We start from the raw sequence: 22199 nt of genomic DNA, 5'->3' as shown, positions 1-22199 counted from the left end.
TCTGGTTTTAATAATTTGGATATTATTTCTTTGTCTTTTAGTTAATTTGGATAAGAGTTTTTGATCTTAGTGATCTTGTCAAAGAACCAATACTTATTTCATGGATTTTAAAAATATTTTTCTCTTTCTATTCTATTGATTTCCACCCCAAGTTTTGCTATTTCATGCCACCATTTCTTTTGGGTGTCATTTTTTTCTTTTTGTTCTAGAGCTTTTTGGGTGTTCTTTTAAAGTACTAATATGAAATTTCTCTAATATTTTATTGGATATTTTCTTTATATACATTTCAAATGGTATCCCCTTTCCTGGTTCCCTCTCTGAAAAAACCCCACCCCTTATCCTCCCTCCCCTTGCTTATCAACCCAGCCACTCCAGCTTCCTGGCCCTGGCATTCCCCCCACATTGAGTCATAGAACATTCATAGGACAAAGTGCCTCTCCCCACATTGATGTCTATCTAGGCCATTCTGTTCTGTATATGCAGCTGGAACCACGAGTCTCACCATATGTGCTCTTTGGTTGATGGTTTAGTGCCTGGGAGCTCTGGGGGTACTGGCTAGTTCATTTTGTTGTTCCTCTTATGGGTCATCAAACTCTTCAGCTCCTTAGGTCCTTTCTCTAGCTTCTTAAATGGGGACCCTATGTGCATGGCTGTGAGGATCCACTTATGTATTTGTCAGGTTCTGGCAGAGCCTGTCAGGAGAGAGCTATATCAGGCTCCTGTCAGTAAGCAGTTGTTGGCATCCACAACAGTGTCTGGGTTTGGTGATTGTATATGAGATGGTATAGTAGTTAGGGTTTTATGGCTGTGAACATAAACCATGTCCAAGGCAAGTCTTATCAAAAACCAACATTTAATTGGGGCTGGCTTATAGATTCAGAGGTTCAATTCATTACCATAAAGGTGGGAGCATGGCAGCATTCAGGCAGGCATGGTGCAGGAGGAGCTGAGAGTTCTACATCTTCATCCAAAGGCTACTAGTGGAAGACTGACTTCCAGGAAACTAAGGTGAGGATCTTATGCCCAAAACCACAGTGACACACCTACTCCAACCAGGTCACACCTATTCAAACAAGGCCACACTTCCAAATGGTGCCACTCCCTGGTCCAAGAATATACAAACCATCACAGATGAATCCCCAGGTAAATCAGTCTCTTGATGGTCATTTCTTCAGTCTCCATTCCACATTTTGTCTCTGTAACTACTTCCATCGCTCTTTTGTTCCCAACTTCTAAGATGCATTGAAGTATCCATCAAATAACCGCATTAAAAATGGGGCTCAGAGCTAAACAAAGAATTCTCACCTGAGGAATACCGAATGGCAGAGAAGCACCTGTTAAAATGTTCAACATCCTTAATCATCAGGGAAATGCAAAACAAAACAACCCTGAGATTCCACCTCATACCAGTCAGAATGTCTAAGATCAAAAATTCAAGTGACAGCAGATGCTGGCGAGGATGTGGAGAAAGAGGAACACTCCTCTATTGTTGGTGGGATTGCAGGCTTGTACAACCACTCTGGAAATCCGTCTGTTAGTTCCTCAGAAAATTGGACATAGTACTACCGGAGGATCCAGCAATACCTCTCCTGGGCATATATCCAGAAAATGCCCCAACTGGTGAGAAGGACTCATGCTCCACTATGTTCATAGCAGCCTTATTTTTAATAGCCAGAAGCTGGAAAGAACCCAGATGCCCCTCAACAGAGGAATGGATACAGAAAATGTGGTACATCTACACAATGGAGTACTACTCAGCTATTAAAAAGAATGAATTTATGAAATTCCTAGCCAAATGGATGGACCTGGAGGGCATCATCCTGAGTGAGGTAACACATTCACAAAGGAACTCACACAATATGTACTCACTGATATGTGGATATTAGCCCAAAACCTAGGATACCCAAGATATAAGATACAATTTCCTAAACACATGAAACTCAAGAAGAATGAAGACTGAAGTGTGGACACTATGCCCCTCCTTAGAAGTGGGAACAAAACACCCTTGGAAGGAGTTACAGAGACAAAGTTTGGAGCTGAGATGAAAGGATGGACCATGTAGAGACTGCCATATCCAGGGATCCACCCCATAATCAGCATCCAAACGCTGACACCATTGCATACACTAGCAAGATTTTATTGAAAGGTCCCAGATGTAGCTGTCTCTTGTGAGACTATGCCGGGGCCTAGCAAACACAGAAGTGGATGCTCACAGTCAGCTAATGAATGGATCATAGGGCTCCCAATGGAGGAGCTAGAGAAAGTAGCCAAGGAGCTAAAGGGATCTGCAACCCTATAGGTGGAACAACATTATGAACTAACCAGTACCCCGGAGCTCTTGACTCTAGCTGCATATATATCAAAAGATGGCCTAGTCGGCCATCACTGGAAAGAGAGGCCCATTGGACTTGCAAACTTTATATGCCCCAGTACAGGGGAACACCAGGGACAAAAAGGGGGGGTGGGTGGGCAGGGGAGTGGGGGTGGGTGGATATGGGGGACTTTTGGTATAGCATTGGAAATGTAAATGCGCTAAATACCTAATAAAAAATGAAAAAAAAAGAAATAAAAACTGAATCATGAAAAAAAAATAAAGATATGTATCTTAAGGTAGCAGGTTCCACGAATAAATAATAAAGCTTATATTGATAAAACCAAACCAACATAGCATATAATATTGTATTCAACATGTACATTAAAACCAAGAAAAGAACTTCATTGGTAAATAAAATATAAAAGTTTATATAATAAAGGAGTGGGGGTAGGGGAAGAATTGGCACAGTTACACACAAATGGGCAATTTAAACATCAGAGAGTAACTCTAAAGGGAGGGTGTTTATCTTGGTGGGCAGGACATCTGGCTAAGCTCAAACCATATCAGCAGGTGGTCCACTACTCATCTTGAGCTTGTCTGCAGGATTATCCTTGCATGCCTTTCTTACCTCAAAGGCTAGTTGGTTCCTGGGATGACTTTACAGCCTTTGTTCTTTGCTCTAAGCCCAAAAAGCCCTCCTAACTAGCAAGCTGCATGAGACATGGACCTTGAATAAACTTTCTGGGTAGGGCTTTAAAGTCTTGAATTTAGTTTTCTTTGTTTCAATAGGAACCAAATTTGAGATATTAACGTAGTCTTTCCTTTTAGGGTTACATTATAATTGGCTATAAAGGAGTCTCCATTGTTCTGCACAACCTTGATAAAACATTTTACCATGAACGAATGAAAAAAAAATTAAATTACAATTATAAAAGAAGCAACAAAAAATATATATATTTGTTTGGGTTGACCACAACATAAGGAACAGTATTAAAGGATTGCCAGCAATAGGAAGATTGAGGACAACTGCTTTAAATGGTACATATAAGCTACCAGAAGCAAGGTAATACCAAGTGAGTTTATAGTAATAGTCCTCTGAAAATACTACAGGCTTTGATAGAATGGTCAAGATATGATTACATATTTCCTAATAAACAGACTTGTTTTATCTAGTTGAAGTAAGACTACACACACTAACATTTTCTGTACCTTGCTTTTTGTCTTGTTGACAGTGTCCTTTGCTTTAAAGAAGTTTCGCAGTTCCATGAGGTCCCATTTATGGATTGTTGGTCTTAGAGCCTCAGCTATTGGTGTGTTATATTCAGAAAATTTCTCACTATGCCAATGTATTCGAGTTTATTTTCAACTTTCTCTTCTATTAAATTCAGTGTATCTGGTTTCATGTTGAGGTCCTTGATCCACTTGAATGTAAGCTTTGTGCATGGTGATAAATATGAATCAGTTTGCATTCTTCTACAGGCAGACTTCCAGTTAGACAAGCACCATTTGTTGATGCCTTATTTTTTTCCACTGTATGGTTTTAGCTTTTTTTGTCAAAGATCAGGTGTCCATAGGTGTATGTGTTTATTCATGGGTTTTCGTTTTTTATCTCATTGATCAACCTGTCTGTCTCTGTACCAACTCTATGTGGGTTATTATTATTATTATTATTATTATTATTAATTTTTCTTAAGTGATTCTTCTAGATATTCTTTTATTGTTCAGAATTGTTTTGGCTATCCTGGTTTTTTGTTTTCCCATATGAAGTTGAAAATTGTTCTTTCCAAGTCTGTGAGGAATTATATTGGAATAGTGATGGAAATTGTATTGAGTCTATACATTTTCAACCTAAAATTGTTCCTATGTAAAAGAAATGCAGGGGGAAATGAAGTAATAACTAAAGGAATGGCAGACCAGTGACCAGCCCAACTTGGGATCTATCCCATGGGCAGGTACCAAACCCTGACAGTATTACTGATGCTCTGTTGTACTTTCAGAGAGGAACCTAGCAGAGAGGAACCTGTCCTCTGAGATGCTATACCAACAACTGAATGAGACAGATGTTGATGCATATATCCAACTACTAGACTGAGGTCAGAGACATGTATGGAAGATTTAGGGGGAGGAATGAAAAAACTGAAGGGGTTGGCAACATGGAAGACCAACAGTGTCAACTAATGTGTACCACTGGGAGCTCCCAAAGACTAGGTCACCAATCAAAGAGGAAATAAGTCTGGTCTGAGGCCACCAATATATATGTAGCAGTGGACTGCCTCGACTGGCCTTAGTGGGAGAGGTTCTGCCTAATCCTGTAAGAGTTGCAGACCCAGGGAAGGGGGATGCCCATGGTGATACCGATCTCAGAGGCAAAGTGAGAGGGAATAAGGTGAAGAACTGTGCAAGGGGGTGCAGGAGCAGGACAGTATTTGAGATGTAAATAAAACAATGATAATGGTAATAATAATAATATGTTCTTTAAATAAAGATGAAAAATAACATTTTTCTGACTTCACTGGATCTCAGAACAAAGGAAAAAAAGGACCAATGAAAAAAGAATATGAAAATATTATGGAAACATAGAAAGACAGACTATGTGTGAAAGAGAACTTGGTTGACACAGCTGGAGTCTTTGAAGTCTCAGTATATTTCTGCTGTGTCATACATGATCATTTCTGGGGGAATCTAATCTTCACCTTTATCCAACAGAGTCCTTTGAAAATATAAAAATTATGCCTTTTTAATAATAATAATCACATAAAATATATGCACAGTGTGTATAAATAGAACCAATTGATATGAAATAATGATTATTAATTTTTAGGCAGATAAGGTAACAAAAGACCAAACAGTTAAAATAGTGTGTTCCTGGAGACATAAAAGCCTGAGTATCATTGGCCTTAGGAGGATTGCATCATAATACATTGTGACTGGTGCAAAAGCTAGAAGGGGAATTGGGGTTGGTATAAAATAAAAATAGAAGATAAAAAGATAGTAGGGGATAAAGACGGAGTATCCAAATACCACTCATGCATTTTGCTTACTGAGAGATTAGACCATGATTGATAGAGATTACACATGGATTGTCAATCTTTTCCAATTGTTAAAAAGCACCACAGAAAGATATAGGAATCAGTGGACTACTCATTGATAACTTGTGAGTTTGGAGATTTGATGGAATTCACTTTGGGAGTTGAATGTGTAGTGTGCACATGCTAAGTGTATAGTTCCATGAGAGAGATAAACAAATAATGCAAGAATAAAGCCAAAGCTCCTGAACAACAAACTATATTAACTATTCTGCTTCTAAGTAACTAACAAAATACACAGGCTGGATCTAGGCCTCTCAGCTTAAAGGTAATAGATGCACAGCTTGGTCGTCATGCGGGTCCTGAAGAACTAAAGTGGGGGTTATCTCAAAAGAAACAACAATTTGAAAATTCATTGGGAATAACAAAAAACCTAGGATAGTGTAAACTATTCTCAACAATAAAAGAACTTCTGGTGGAACCACATTCCCTGACCTCAAGTTGTATTACAGAGCAATTGTAATTAAAAAACAAAAACAAAAAACAAAAAACTGCATGGTATTGGTACAGAGACAGGCATGTAGACCAGTGGAATGGGATTGAAGAACTAGAAATGAGTCAACACACATATGTTCGCGTGTTCTTTGACAAGGGAGCTAAAAATAATCCAGTAGAAAAATGACAGCATTTTCAACAGATGGTGCTGTTTCAAGTAGAAGTTAGCTTGTAGAAAAATGCAAATTGATCCATTCTTGCCTCCTTGTACAAAGCTCAATTCCAAATGGATCAAGGACCTCCTCATAAAACCAGATACATTGAAACTAATAGAAAAGTAAGTGGGGAAGAGTCTTGGGCACATGGGCACAGGGGAAAATTTCCTAAACAACAAGAGTTAACAAATGGGACCTCATAAAATTGCAAAGCTTCTGTAAGGCAAAGGACACTGTCAATAAGACAAAATGGAAACGAACAGAATGGGAAAAAAATTTTAACAATCCTACATCAAATAGAAACCTAAATTCCAGTATATACAAAGAACTCAAAAAGTTAGATGCCAGAGAAAAAATGACCCTATTAAAAATGGGGTACAGAGCTAAACAAAGAATTCTCAACTAGGGAATATATAGTGGCTGAGAAGCACCAAAAGAAATGTTCAACATCATTAGTCATCAAGGAAATGGAAATCAAAACAACCCTGATATTCCACCTCACACCATTCAGAATGTCTAAGATCAAAAACTCAGGTGACAGCAGATGCTGGCAAGGATGTGGAGAAAGAGGAATACTCCTCCATTGCTGGTGGGGCTGCAAGCTGGTAAAACCACTCTGGGAATCATTTTGGTGGTTCCTCAGAAAATTGGACACAGTACTACCTAAGGACCCAGCTATACCACTACTAGGCATGAACCCAGAAGATGTTCCAATTTGTAATAAGGTCACATGCTCCACTATGTTCATAGCTGTCTTATTTATAATAGTCAGAAACTGGAAAGAACCCAGATGTCCTTCAACAGAGGAATGGATAAAGAAAATGTGGTATATTTATACAATAGAGTACTACTCAACTATTAAAAATTAATTTATTAAATTCTTAGGCAAATGGATGTCTCTGGAGGATAACATCTTGAGGGAGGTAACCCAATCACAAAACACATGATATGCACTCACTGATGAGTAGACATTAGACCAGAAGTTCGGAATGCCCATGAAAAAATTCACAGACCACATAGGTGTAGATTAGAATGAAGAATTTCAACTTAAAGGTCCAGGAAATATCATCAAAAAATATATAAGAAAACTTCCCATACCTTAAGAAAGAGATGGCCATGACCATACAAGAAGCATACAAAACTCCAAATAGACTAGACCAGAAAAGAAATTCCTCCTGACACATAATAATCAGAACAACAAATGCACTAAATAAAGAAAGAATATCAAAAGCAGTAAGGGGAAAAGCTCAAGTAACATATACAGGCAGAACTATTAGAATTACTCCAGAATTCTCACCAGAGACTGTGAGAGCCAGAAGATCATGGACAAATGTTATACAGACACGAAGAGAACACAAATTTTAGCCTAGGCTACTGTACCCAGCAAAACAATCAATTACCATAGATGGATTAACACAAGTATTCCATGACAAAAACAATTTCACACAATATCTTTCCACGAATCTAGTCCTTCAAAGGATAATAATGGGAAAACACCAACACAAAGATGGAAACTACACCCTAGAAAAAGCAAGAAAGTAATCCTTCAACAAACCTAAAAGAAGACAGCTGCAAGAACAAAATCGCAACTTTAACAACAATAATAACAGGAAGCAACAATTACTTTTCTTTAATTTCTCTTAGCATCAATGGACTCACTTCCCCAATAAAAGACATAGACTAATAGACTGGCTACAAAAACAGGACCCAACATTTTGCTGCTTGCAGTAAACCCACCTCAGGGACAAAGACAGACAGTAATTCAGAGTAAAAGCCTGGAAAATAATTTTCTAAGCAAATGGTCCCAAGAAACAAGATGGAGTAGCCATTCTAATATGGAATAATATTGACTTCCAACCCAAAGTTATCAAAAAAGATAAGGTGGTGGGAATCATACTCACAAAAGATAAAATCTACCAAGATGAAATCTCAATTTTAAACTTCTATGCTCCAAATGCAAAGGCATCCACATTCATAAAAGAAATTTTAGTAAAGCTCAAAACACACATTGCACTGCACACTATAATAGTGGAAGACTTCAACAACCCTCTCTCATCAATGGGCAGATTCTAGAAACAAAACCTAAACAGACACACAATAAAAGTAACAGAAATTATGAAACAAATGGATTTAGTTGATGTCTATAGAACATTGTATCATAAACCAAAAGGATATCCCTTCTTCTCAGCACCTCATGATGCCTTCTCCAAAATTGACCATATAATCAATAACAAAACATGCATCAACAGATATAAAAATATTGAAATAATCACATGCATCCTATCAGATCACCACAGACTAAGGCTGATCTTCAATAAAAATATAAATAATAGAAAACTCACATACACGTGGAAGGTGAACAACAATCTACTCTATGATAACCCTGTCAAGTAAGAAATAAAGAAAGCAATTAAAGACATTTTAGAGTTTAAGGAAAATGAAGCTACAACATACCCAAACTTTTGGGAAACAATGAAAGCAGTCCTAAGAGGAGAACCCATAGCTTTGAATGCCTCTAAAAAGAAACTGGAGAGAGGATACAGGAGCAGCTTGACAGCACAACTAAAAGTTCTAGAACAAAAGGAAGCAAATTCTCCCAAGAGGAATAGAAGGCAGGAAACAATCAAACTCAGGACTGAAATCAACCAAGAAGAACAAAAAGAACTATAAAAAGAATCAACCAAACCAGGAGCTGGTTGTTTGAGAAAATCAACATAATAGACAAACCCTTAGCTAGACTAACTACAGGGCACAGGGACAGTATCCAAATTATCAAAACCAGAAATGAAAAGGGAGACATACCAAAAGAAATTTAGGAAATCCAAAAAAAAATCATCAGATCCTACTACAAAAGCCTATACTCAACAAAACTGGAAAATCTGGATAACTTGTACAATTATCTAGACAGATATCAGGTACCAAATTAAAACCAGGATCAGATAAACAATGGAAATACTCCCATAACCCCTAAAGATATAGAAGCAGTCATCAATAGTCTCCCAAACAACAACAACAAAAAAAGCCCAGGATCTGATGAGTTTGTATAAAATTCTATGAGATCTTCAAGAAGACCTAATACCAATACTATTCAAAATATTATGCAAAATCAAAAGAGAAGGAACATTATTCAATTTGTTCTATGATGCCAGAATTACAATTATACTCTAACCATACAAAGACCCAATGAAGAAAGGAAACTTCATACCAATTTCCCTTATGAATATCAATGCAAAAATACTCAATAAAATTCTTGCAAACTGAATCCAAGAATACATCATGATCAAGTAGTAGTCTTCATCCCTGCGATGAGAGGATAGTTAAGTATACAGAAATCCACCAACTTAATCTACTAGAGAAAAAAACTCAAAGACAAATCCACATGATCATCTCATTAGATGCTGAGAAAGCATTTGACAAAATACTACACCATTTATAGTAAAATTTGAGGAAAGATCTGGAATTCAAGGCCCATACCTAACATAATAAAAGCAAGAGACAGCAAACCAGTAGCCAACATCAAACTAAATGGTGAGAAACTTGAAGCAATCCTACTAAAATCAGGGACTAGACTAGGTTGCCCACTTTCTCCCTACTTATTCAACATAGTACTAGAAGTCCTAGCGAGAACAAATCAACAACAAAAGGAGAACAAATAAATATAAATTGGGAAGATGGCAAAATATCACTATTTCCAGAAGATATGATAGCATGTATTAGTGACCCCAAAAATTACACCAGATAAATCCTAAACCTGATATACAACTTCAGTGCAGTAGCTAAATATACAATTAACTCAAACATGTCAGTGGCCTTTCCCTACACAAAGAATAAAGAGGATGAGAAAGAAATTAGGGATACAACACACTTCACAACAGTCAAAAAATATAAAATACATTGGTGTGACTGTAACTAAGGAAGTGAAAAGTCTGTATGACAAGAACTTCAAGTCTCTGAAGAAAGAAATTGAAGAACTCAGAAGATAAAATGATCTCCCATACTCATGGATTGGCAGGGTTAATATAGTAAAAATGTCTATTTGCCGAACAAAATCTACATATTCAATGTAATACCCATCAAAATTCTAACTCAATTCTTAACTGAGTTAGAAAAGGCAATTTTCAAATTCATCTGAAATAACAAAAACAAAAACAAAAAATCAGAAAAAAAAACAAAAACAAAAAACTAGGATAGCAAAAACTATTTTCAATAATAAAAGAACCTCTAGGGGAATCACCATGGCTGACCTCAAGCTGTACCATAGAACAATTGTGATAAAAACTGCATGGTACTGGTACAGCAACAGACAGGTAGATCAATGGAATAGAATTGAAGACACAGAAATGAATCCACCCTGAGATTCTACCTCCCACCAGTCAGAATGGCAAAGATCAAAAATTCAGGTAACAGCAGATGCTGGCAAGGATGTGGAGAAAGAGGAACACTTCTCCATTGTTGGGTTTGCAAGCTTGTACAACTCTGGAAATCAGTCTGGCGGTTCCTCAGAAAATTCGACATAGTACTACCAGACGATCATGCAATTCTTCTCCTGGGCATATATCCAGAAGATGTTCCAACCAATAAGAAGGACACATGCTCCACTATGTTCACAGAAGCCTTATTTATAATAGCCAGAAGCTTGAAAGAACCCAGATGACCCTCAACAGAGGAATGGATACAGAAAATGTGGCACATTTACAAAATGGAGTACTAATCAGCTATTAAAAAGAATGAATTTATGAAATTCCTAGGCAAATGGATAGACCTGGAGGGCATCACCATGATTGAGGTAACCCAATCACAAAAGAACTCACACAATATGTACTCACTGATAAGTGGATATTAGCCCAGAAATTTAGAATACCCAAAATATAAGACAATTTGCGAAACACATGAAACTCAAGAAGAACGAAGACCAAAGTGTGGACATTTTGCCCCTTCTTAGAATTGGGAACAAAACACCCATGGAAGGAGTTACAGACACAAAGTTTGGAGCTGAGATGAAAGGATGGACCATCTAGAGACTGACATACCCGGGGATCCATCCCATAATCAGCCTCCAAACACGGACACCATTGCCTATACCAGCAAGATTTTGCTGAAAGGACCCTGATATAGCTGTCTCTTGTGAGACTATCCCGGGGCCTAGCAAACACATAAGTGGATGCTCACAGTCAACTATTGGATGGATCACAGGGCCCCCAATGGAGGAGCTAGAGAAAGTACCAAAGGAACTGGGAGTATCTGCAACCCTATAAGTGGAACAACAATATGAACTAACCAGTAACCCCCGGAGTTCATGTCTCTAGCTACATATGTATCAGAAGATGACCTATTCGGCCATCAGTGGAAAGAGAGCCCATTGGTCGTGCAAACTTTATATGCCCCAGTACAGGGTAACATCAGGGCCAAAAAGTGGGAGTGGGGGAGGGGAGTGGAGGGGGAGTGGGTCGGGGACCGTGTGGGGGACTGTTGGGATAGCATTGGAAATGTAAATGAAATAAATACCTAATAAAACTTAAAAAAAGAGAAATGAACCCACACACCTATGGTCGCTTGATCTCTGACCAGGGAGCTAATACCATCCAGTGGAAAAAAGACAGCATTTTCAATAAATGGTGCTGGCACAACAGGTGGTTATCATGTACAAGAATGAGAACTGATCCATTCTTATCTCCTTGTACAAAGTTTAAGTCAAGTGGATCAAAGACCTCCACATAAAATCAGAGACACTGAATTTTATATAGGAGAAAGTGAGAAAAAGCCTCGAAGATATGGGCATAGTGGAAAAAATTCCTGAACAGAACAGCAATGGCTTGTGCTGTAAGATCAAGTATCAACAAATGGGACCAGATAAAATTGCAAAGATTCTGTAAGGTAAAAGACACTGTCAATAGGACAAAAAGGCCACCAACAGATCGGGAAAGGATTTTTACCAATCCTAAATCTGATAGGGGATTAATATCCAATATATACAAAGATCTCAAGAAGCTGGACTCCAGAAATTCAAAAAACCCAAAAAAATGGGGTACAGAGCTAAAAAAGAATTCTCAACTGAGGAATATCGAAGGTTTGATATGCACTTGAAAAAATGTTCAGCATCTTTAACCATCAGGGAAATGCAAATAAAAACAACCCTGAGATTCTACCTCACACCAGTCAGAATGGCTAAGATCAAAAATTCGGGTAACCTCAGATGCTGGCGAGGATGTGAAGAAAGAGGAGCACTCCTACTTTGCTCGTGGGATTGCAAGCTTGTACAACCACTCTTGAAATCAGTCTGGCAGTTTCTCAAAAAAATTTGACATAGTAATATCTGAAGATTCAGTAATTCCTTTCCTGGGCATATACCCAGAGAAGGACACCTGCAGTAGTATGTTCATGGCAGCCTTTTTTATAATGGCCAGAAGCTGGAAAGAATCCAGATGTCCCTCAACAGGGGAATGGATACAGAAAATGTGGTACATTTACACAATGGAATACTACTCAGCTATTAAAACAGTGGATTTATGAAATTCCTAAGCAAATGGATGGACCTGGGGGACATCATCATGAGTGAGGTAACCCAATCACAAAGAAGTCACTTGAAATGCACTCACTGATAAGTGGATATTATCCCAGAAACTTACAATACCCAATATACAATTTGCAAAAAAAAAAAAAACCCACAAGAAAATTAAGAAGGAAAACAACGCATGGACACTTCATACTACCTTAGAATAGGGAACAAAATACCCATGGAAGGAGTTACAGAGACAAAGTTTGGAGCTAAGTCGAAAGGATGGACCATCCAGAGACTACCCCACCCGGGCATCCATTCCATAATTAGCCACCAAATGCAGACACTATTGCACATGCCAGAAAGATATTGCTGAACAGACTCTGACATAGCTGTCTTGTGTGAGGATAAGCCAGTGCCTGGCAAATACAGAAGTGGATGCTCACTGTCATCTATTGGATGGAACACAGGGTCCTAATGGAGGAGCTAGAGAAAGTATTCAAGGAGCAGAAGGGGTCTGCAACCCTATAGGTGGAACAAAAATATGAACTAACCAGTATCCCCAGAGCTTGTTTCTCTAGCTTCATATGTAGCAGAAGATGGCCTAGTCAGCCATCACTGGGAAGAGAGGCCCGTTGGTCTTGCCAACTTTATATGCTGCAGTACAGGGGAGTGCCAGAGCCAAGAAATATGAGTGGATGGGTATGGGAGCAAGACAGGGAGGGGGAGGGTATAGGGGACTTTCAGGATAGCATTTGAAATGTAAATGAAAAAAATATGTAGTAAAAAAATTGAAAACAAACAAAAAACAAAGAAAAGGAATACACCTCACAAGGAAGTTGTACAAGGCGTGAAATAGGACAAAAGGAGTTATAGAGAAATATGCAAATTAAAAAATATCAGTGGGTTTTGTGTGTGTGTGTGTGTGTGTGTGTGTGTGTGTGTGTGTTAGGTCAACATTAATTTAAACACACCAGATGCATGCCTGGTACCTGAAGAAACCATAGGAATGCAAATAAGTGCACAAAACAGTGGTTGGAAAAATGACTCATCTGTTAAAAGCACCTGTTCTATGCAGATGACCAGGCACAAAACACCCACATCGTGGCTCACAATTTATGCACAGCTAAAGTTTCAGAGAATCAGTGCACACTTCCAGCCTCTGTAGGCAACAGAGGCATAAGTGAGAGAGAGGGCCAGAAGGGTCTAGCATGTTCTTGTAATCAAGGTCAGTACTAGGAAGGTGGAGACAGGAGGGTACCAGGGGATATAGGGGATCTGGATGCTCCCTTCTGATCTCTTAGGACAGAATAAACTCTTGTGGTGTGCTTATGTACATTCAGAAAGAGTCCACACACATTCATTGTTACGCATATGAATAAATACAAACCAAAATGGCATGCAAGAGCCTCTACTGTTGAAATAAAGTAGTGCCGTTTGCAGTGTTTCATATGTTTCACATTTGTTCAAGTTTTTCAAGTATGTAAGGGCTTAAAACCTAGAAATTGTCTTAAAGCCAGTAGTAGCTCATTCCCACCTTCTGAAAACTCCCTTTGAAGCAATGGGGCCTGGTACTCCATGTACGCATGAGCAGGATATATTCAGCCAATCAGCACAGACCTGATTTCTCCAGCTTGCATCACAAAGGGTCCTCAGAATCCTCAGTCCAGGAATCTCTGCTGACAACGGTTTTTTACCATTGAGGAGTTGAGCACGGAAGGGTGCAGTTGTGAAGGTGTTCACCTCTGAGATAACCTTTAAGTGATAATCGGCTCTGCTCAGGGTTGTTGGACAGTTAATCGAGGTATGACAGGGTGGGGCATATCAGGCCCAGGTGGCCACTAGGTGAGGGAATGCCTCATGATCGCCATTTCCTATGGCTTCTGATTGTTAACTGAAGGTGGAGGACCATATTCATGGCAGAGGATTGAACAGGTCAGGGCCTTAGAAGATTGTGAACCCTTGGAGGACACAATCATGGGGCCTTGGGATAGGATCAGAGAGCTGGCTGCAGGATTGTGGGTCGGGGGAGCATCGGGCTGTGAGTGAGGAGCCTTGGCGCTTGTCCTGTGTGCTGTAAGGAGCCTTAGGGTCCAACTTGGCGCTTGCCCTGTGTGCTGTCCGGGATCCAATTAAAACACACTAAGGATTCCTCCCTCTTCATTGTCTTCTCTACGGTGTGTTCCTTTGGTATAGACTGTATGGACATTGCAGAGAGGGGAGTGGCGTAGGAAGAATGAATGAAAAGAAGAAGAGGAGACATTACAAGAGATTAATAAGTAATCTGGGAAGGATTCTGAACAGGGATCCTCCTGTCTAATCGCCCATGTATTGGGATTAAAGACTTGGACCACCAAGTTCAGCTTTTTCTCTCAGTTTTAGTTCTGTAGTATGGGATCTTCCTTTGTAGCTCAGACTGGTCTGGCTTGGGCTGGCCTTTAACTTACAATCTTCAGATGTTTGAAATCCTCGGCTTCCCCCAATCCCAAATTTCTCCAATATAAGGATTTTCTGTGTGGGTAGTGGTGGTGAGTGTTTGTTGTAGACTGAGCATTGGGTCTTCTTGACATGAATATATAGTTACCATGTTCATCATCTTTCTGGATAGTACTATGAATTTACTTTAAAACTGAGATATACTGAAAATCAGAATTGCTGATGTTTTGTTTAAAAAGAATCTTTGGGAGATAGTACCAAAATTCAGATGCCTCAAAGTTTAAATGCAAACACATTTTGCTCATCATTTTTGGTGAGAAAGGGAGGACTCACGTATTAAAGGCTGGCCTGTTTTTGCCTTTTTTAAACTGAGAAATGACAGATTGTTAACTTGGGTTCTAAAGAAGGATTTAAAATAAGTAAGTTAAATAAGATTTTAAAACAAAGTTGGGAGGGAGAGAGACATGATAAACGGGATACATGAAGGAAATTTTAAGGGGAAGCATATATATATATATATATGTGTGTGTGTGTGTGTGTGTGTGTGTGTGTGTGTGTGTGTATACATATACACATACACACACACACATACACATATACACGTGTGACCATATTGAATATGTATGCAAAACTCTCTGATAAAAACAAATTATTAAAAATATAAGTGTTAAAAAACAAAAGAAACAATCTTTCAATGAGCTAAGATAATTATATAATTATTTGACTTTTTGACATTTTTAACTATTTAAATGATACCTTTGGATTTAGATAACTACATTTTTTTCTTTTTTCCTTTTTATTTTTATTTTTTAACTAAGAAGACAACTGAGCGCTTAAGAGAAAAATGTCTATTAAGAAACTGTGGGTGATACCAAAGGATGGTTACTTATTACTTCTTGACTATGATTCAGATGAAGAAGAAGAGCAGGCTCATTCTGAAGGTATCCAGTCTTCAGTATTGATTGTGTCCTGAAGTTCATTAGACCTTTCCCAACTCACCTGCAATGGAAGAAGTCTTTTCTAAGTTTTCATATACTTCATTTCTAATTTTACCTATATCTATATATTCCTATACCTGAGTTTTAGCAGTGCATATACCTACTCTTGGCACTGTAGACATAATATGTTGAGAAACGATAACTTGCTATGGTTTTACCCCAGAAAAAGACATGAACGTTGTTCCTATATGTTAGCAAAACATGAATTTATTTCATAATACCTGCAAATAAATTATTTCATTCCTTTTTTCTATTGTATATTTTCTTTATTTACATTTCAAATATTATCCCCTTTTCTATTTCCCCTCTGCAAATCCCCTCTCCTCTTACCTCTCCCCCTGCCCCCAACACACCCACCCCCAATTCCTGGCCCAGGCATCCCTTAATACTGGGGCATAGGACCTTTACAGTACCAAGGGTCTCTCCTCCCGTTGATGACATACTAAGCCATCCTCTCCTACATATGCAGCTGGAGCCATAAGTCCCACCATCTGTTTTATTTGATTGGTGCTTTAGTCCCAGGGAACTCTGGGGGTACTGGTTAGTTCATATTGTTCACCCTCCTATGGGGCAGCAAACCCCTTATGATCCTTGGGAACTTTCTCTAGCTCCATCATTGGGGACCCTGTGCTCAGTACAATGGATGTCTGTGAGCATTCACTTCTGTATTCGTCAGGCACTGACAGATCCTCTCAGGAGACAGCGATATCAGTCTCCTGTCCCCAAGCTCTCGTTGGCATCTGCCATAGTGTCTGGGTTTGTTGGTTATTTATTGGATTGATCCCTGAGTGAGGCAGTCTCTGGATTCATTCAGTCTCAGCTGCAAACTTTGTCTCTATAACTCCTTCCATGGACATTTTGTTTCCCATTCTAAGAAGGAATGACGTATCCACACTTTGGTCTTCCTTATTCTTGAGTTTCATGGGTTTTGCAGATTGTATCTTGGTTATTCTGAGCTTCTGGGATAATATCCACTTATCAGTGAATGCATATCATGTGTGTTCTTTTGTGATTGGGTTATCTCCCTTAGGAAGATATCATCCAGATCCATCCATTTGTCTAAGAATTTCATGAATTCATTGTTTTTAATAGCTGTGTAGTATTTCATTATGTAAATGTACCACATTTTCTGTATCCATTCCACTGAAGAGGGACATCTGGGTTGTTTTCAGCTTCTTGCTATTATAAATAAGGATGCTATGAACATAGTGAAGCATGTCATTATTACAAGTTCGAATATCTTCTGAGAATATGCCCAGGGAGGAGTATTGCTGGATCTTCCAGTAGAACTATGTCCAATTTTCTGAGGAAACACCAGACTGACTTCCAGAGTGGTTTTACCAGCTTGCAATCTCACCAGCAATGGAGGAGTGTTCCTATTTCACCACATTCTCGCCAGCATCTGCTGTCATCTGAGTTTTAGATCTGAGCCATTCTGACTGGTATGAGGTGGAATCTCAGGTTTATTTTGACATGCACTTCCCTCATAATTAAGGATGATGAACATTTTTAGGTGCTTCTCAGCCATTCGGTTTTCTTTAGTTGAGAATTCTTTGTTTATCTCTGTCCCCATTTTTAATGGGGTTATTTTATTTTCTGGAGTCCAGATTCTTGAGCTCTTTATATATATTGGATATTAGTCCCCATCTGATTTAGGATTGGTAAAGTTTTTTTCCCATCTATTGGTTGCTGTTTTGTCCTATTGACAGTGTCCTTTGACTTATAGAAGCTTTGCAATTTTATAAGGTCACATTTGTCTATTCTTAATCTTACAGCACAAGCCATTGCTGTTCTGTTCAGGAATTTTTCCCTTGTGCCCATGTCTTCGAAGCTCTTCCCCACTTCCTCCTCTATAAGTTTCAGTGTCTCTGGTTTTATGTGGAGTTCCTTGATCTACCTAGACTTGAGCATTGTACAATGAGATGAAAATAGATCAATTTGCATTCTTCTACATGCTAACTGCCAATTGAGCCAGCACCATTTGTTGAAAATGTTGTCTTTTTTTCCACTGGATGGTTTTTGCTCCTTTGTCAATGATCAAGTGACAATAGGTGTGTGGGTTCATTTCTGTGTCTTCAGTTCTATTCCATTTATCTACCTGTCTATCAGTATACGTGTACCATGCAGTTTTTATCACAATTGCTCTATAGTACAGCTTGAGATCAGGCACGGTGATTCCAGGAGAGATTCTTTTATTGTTGAGAATAGTTTTTTGTATCCTAGGTTTTGTTCTTATTCCAGATGAATTTGCAAATAGCCCTTTCTAACTCAGTTAAGAATTGTGTTGGAATTTTCGTGGGGATTGCATTAAATCTTTACATTGCTTTCGGCAAGATAGCCATTTTTACTACATTAATCCTGCCAATCAATGAACATGGGAAATCTTTCCAACTTCTGAGATTTTCTTTGATTTTTCTTCAGAGACTTGACATTTTTATCATACAGATCCTTCTTTCACTTACTCAGTTAGAGTCACACCAACGTATTTTATATTATTTGTGACTATTGTGAAGGGTGTTGTTTCCCTAATTTCTATTTCATCCTGTTTATTCTTTTTGTAGAGAAAGGCCACCGATATGTTTGAGTTAATTTTGTATTCAGCTACTGCACTGAAGCTGTGTATCAGATTTAGGATTTCTCTGGTGTAATTTTTGGGGTCACTTATATATACTATCATATCTTCTGGAAATAGTGAGATTTTGCCTTCTACCTTTCCAATTTGTATTCATTTGTTCTCTTTTTGTTGTCTAATTGCTCTGACTAGGACTTCAAGTACTATGTTGAATAGGTAGGGAGAAAGTGGGCAGACTTGTTTAGTCCCTGATTTTAGCGGGATTGCCTCCAGTTTCTCACCATTTAGTTTGATGTTGGCTACTGGTTTGCTGTCTACTGCTTTTATTATGTTTAGGTATAGGATTTGAATTCCTGATCTATCCTGGACTTTTCTATGAATGGGTGCTGTATTTTGTCAAATGTTTTCTCAGCATCTAATGAAATGATCATGTGATTTTTGTCTTTGAGTTTGTTTCTATAGTGGATTATGTTGATGGATTTCTGTATATTAAACCATCCCTCATCACAGGGATCAAGTGTACTTGATCATGATGGATGATCATTTTTATGTATTCTTGGATTCAGTTTGCAAGGCTTTTATTGAATATTTTTGCATCAATTTTCATAAGGGAAATTGGTCTGAAGTTTCCTTTCTTCATTGGATCTTTGTATGGTTTGAGTATAATTGTAATTCTGGCTTCATAGAACAAATTGAATAATGTTCCTTCTCTTTAGATTTTGCATAATGGTTTGAAGAGTATTGGTATTAGGTCTTCATGAAGATCTGATAGAATTCTGTACTAAACCCATCAGATCCTGGGCTTTTTTGTTTGGGAGACTATTAATGACTGCTTCTATTTCTTTAGGTGTTATGGGAGTATTTCTAGGGTTTATCTGATCCTGAATTATATTTGGTACCTGATATCTGTCTAGAAATGTGTCCATTTCATCCAGATTTTCCAGTTTTGTTGAGTATAGGTTTTTGTAGTAGGATCTGATGATTTTTTGGATTTCCTAAGTTTCTGTTGTTATGTCTCCCTTTTCATTTCTGGTTTTGTTAATTAGGATGATGTCTCGGTTTCCTTTAGTGAGTCTGGCTAAGGGTTTACCTATCATGTTGATTTTCTCAAACAACCAGCTCCTGGTTTGGTTGATTCTTTGTATAGTTCCTTTGTTTCCAATTGGTTGATTTCATTCCTGAGTTTGATTGTTTCCTGCCTTCTATTCCTCTTGTGAGAATTTGCTTCCTTTTGTTCTAGAGCTTTTAGTTGTGCTGTCAAGCTGCTCCTGCATCCTCTATCCTGTTTCTTTTTAGAGGCATTCAGAGCTGTGAATTTTAGTCTTATTACTGTTTCCATTGTGTACCATATGTCTGGTTATGTTGTAGCTTCATTTTCATTAAACTCTAAAAAGTCTTTAATTTCCTTCTTTATTCCTTCCTTGACCAAGTTATCATTGAGTAGGTTGTTGTTCACCTTCCACATATATGTGGATTTTCTATTATTTATATTATTATGGAAGATCAGCATTAGTCTGTGGTGATCTGATAGGATGCATGGGATTATTTCAATATTTTTATATCTGTTGAGGCATGTTTTGTGACTGATTATATGGTCAGTTTTGGAGAAGGCCTCATGAGGTACTGAGAAGAAGGGATATCCTTTCGATTTAGGATACAGTGTTCTATAGATATCAACTAAATCCATTTGTTTCATAACTCCTGTTGGTTTCACTGTGTCTGTTTTTAGTTTTTGTTTCCAGGATGTGTCCATTGATGAGAGAGGGGTTTGGAAGTCTTCCACTATTATAGTGTGCAGTGCAATGTGTATTTTGAGGTTTACTAAAGTTTCTTTTATGAATATGGCTGCCCTTGCATTTGGAGCATAGATGTTCAGAATTGGGAGTTCCTCTTGGTAAATTTAATTTTGATGAATATGAAGTGTTCCTCCTTGTCTTTTTTGATAACTTTGGGTTGAAAGTCAATTTTATTTGATATTAGAATGCCTACTCCAGCCTGTTTCTTGTGACCATCTGCTTGGAAAATTGTTTTCTAGACTTTTACTCTGAGGTAATATCTGTCTTTGTCTGTGAGGTTTATTTCTTATATGAAACAAAATGCTGGGTCATGCTTACACATTAAGTCTTTTAGTCTATGTCTTTTTATTGTGGATTTGAGTCCACTGATATTAAGAGATATTAAGAAAAAGTCGTTGTTGGTTCCTGTTATATTTGTTTTTAGAAATGGAATTTTGTTCATGTGGCCATCTTCTTTTAGTTTTACTGCAAGATTACTTTCTTGCTTTTTCTAGAATGTAATTTCCCTCCTTGTTTTGGTGTTTTCCCTTCATTATCCTTTGAAGGGCATGATTTGTTGGAAGATATTGTGTAATTTTGGTTTTGTCATAGAATACCTTGGTTTCACCATCTATGGTAAAAGAGTGTTACTGTGTATAGTAGCCTTGGCTGGCATTTGTGCTCTCTTAGGGTCTGTATGTCAACTGTCCTGGATCGTCTGGCTTTCATAGTCTCTGGGGAGAAGTTAGGTGAAATTCTGATAGGTCTGCCTTTATATGTTACTTGAACTGTTTTCCCTTACTGCTTTTAATATTCTCTTTTTTGTGTGCATCTGGTGTTTTGATTATTATGTGATGGCAGGAATGTCTTTTGTGGTCTAAAGTATTTGGGTATCTGTAGGCTTCTTTTATGTTCATGGGCATCTCTTTCTTTAGGTTAGGGAAGTTTTCTTCTATAATTTTGTTGAAGATATTCACTGGCCCTTTAAGTCTGAAATCTTACTTCTCATCTATACCTATTATCCTTAAGTTTTGTTTTCTCCTTGTATCCTCAATAACCTTGATGTAATTATTTCATTTATAAAACTGTTTGAAAAACTCACATGGGCAGTTTTTCCAGAGAAATGCAAATTGAAAATACTTTATTAACTATTACTTATATAGCATACTTTCAAATGTTTCCATTTTCTATTGTCAATATAGTAAAGAGGCCAGCATTTGGCAAACATGAGAATATGCCGCCTCACGTAGAAGCAGATGAAGATATAAGGTAATATTTTCAATTTTTCCCAGTTCAATAGAGTACTTCAAAAGTAGTGTTTGTGATCCCTTCACTGGAGGAGTAGATTCAGGAAAATCAACAATTTATGGTCAGATGCAGCTATATATTGAGTTCAAGCCCAGCTTGGGGTCCTTAAGTCCTCGTCATCACAAACACATAGCAACTAGGACAATATACCCACCTGCATGGGATCTTCCCAGATATACACACAAACAAAAGGAGAAACATAATAAAAATAAGAGGGGGACCATCTGGGAAGAAGAAGGGTCTCAGCAAGTGTGGGAGAGTTATGAATAAACTACTGTGTGTTGTAAATGTATGAATTGTTAAAAGTAAGTAATTCAGGTTCACTTTGGTTGTCTGCCATGTATTTTATATGCATATGACATTTGTTCCAAACCAAACATTATATATTTATTCTAAATAATTAAAAGAAGTTCCTGTGTAAAGTTTTGTGTGTGCTAGGCAAATGCTCTACCAGTCCACTATATTTCTAGCTTTAACATTTTATTGTCCTTTCTTCACAGAGATGAACAAGACAGTATGTTGGATAAATCTGGAGGTAGGTGTTTTTGGAGATATTTGCCTGTT

General features: G+C 38.0%; 1 protein-coding gene across 1 annotated transcript in view; it reads left to right on the top strand.

Moving 5' to 3' along the window:
* The first annotated feature begins 14241 nt into the window (after positions 1-14241).
* Gm2012 (predicted gene 2012) overlaps positions 14242-22199 on the top strand; it is a 30442-nt gene continuing 22484 nt past the window's right edge. Inside the window, exons 1-4 of the mRNA NM_001104946.2 lie at positions 14242-14350; positions 15804-15923; positions 21530-21596; positions 22136-22170. Of these exons, the coding sequence (NP_001098416.1) occupies positions 15827-15923; positions 21530-21596; positions 22136-22170 (199 nt within the window). The 5' untranslated portion in view covers positions 14242-14350; positions 15804-15826. The remainder of the gene's footprint in view (positions 14351-15803; positions 15924-21529; positions 21597-22135; positions 22171-22199) is intronic.

The sequence above is a fragment of the Mus musculus genome, chromosome X (assembly GCF_000001635.26).
Source record: "Mus musculus strain C57BL/6J chromosome X, GRCm38.p6 C57BL/6J".
NCBI classification, from domain to species: domain Eukaryota; kingdom Metazoa; phylum Chordata; class Mammalia; order Rodentia; family Muridae; genus Mus; species Mus musculus.
The sequence above is the reverse complement of the archived record's forward strand: the minus strand, read 5'-3'. Positions and strand labels throughout refer to the sequence as shown.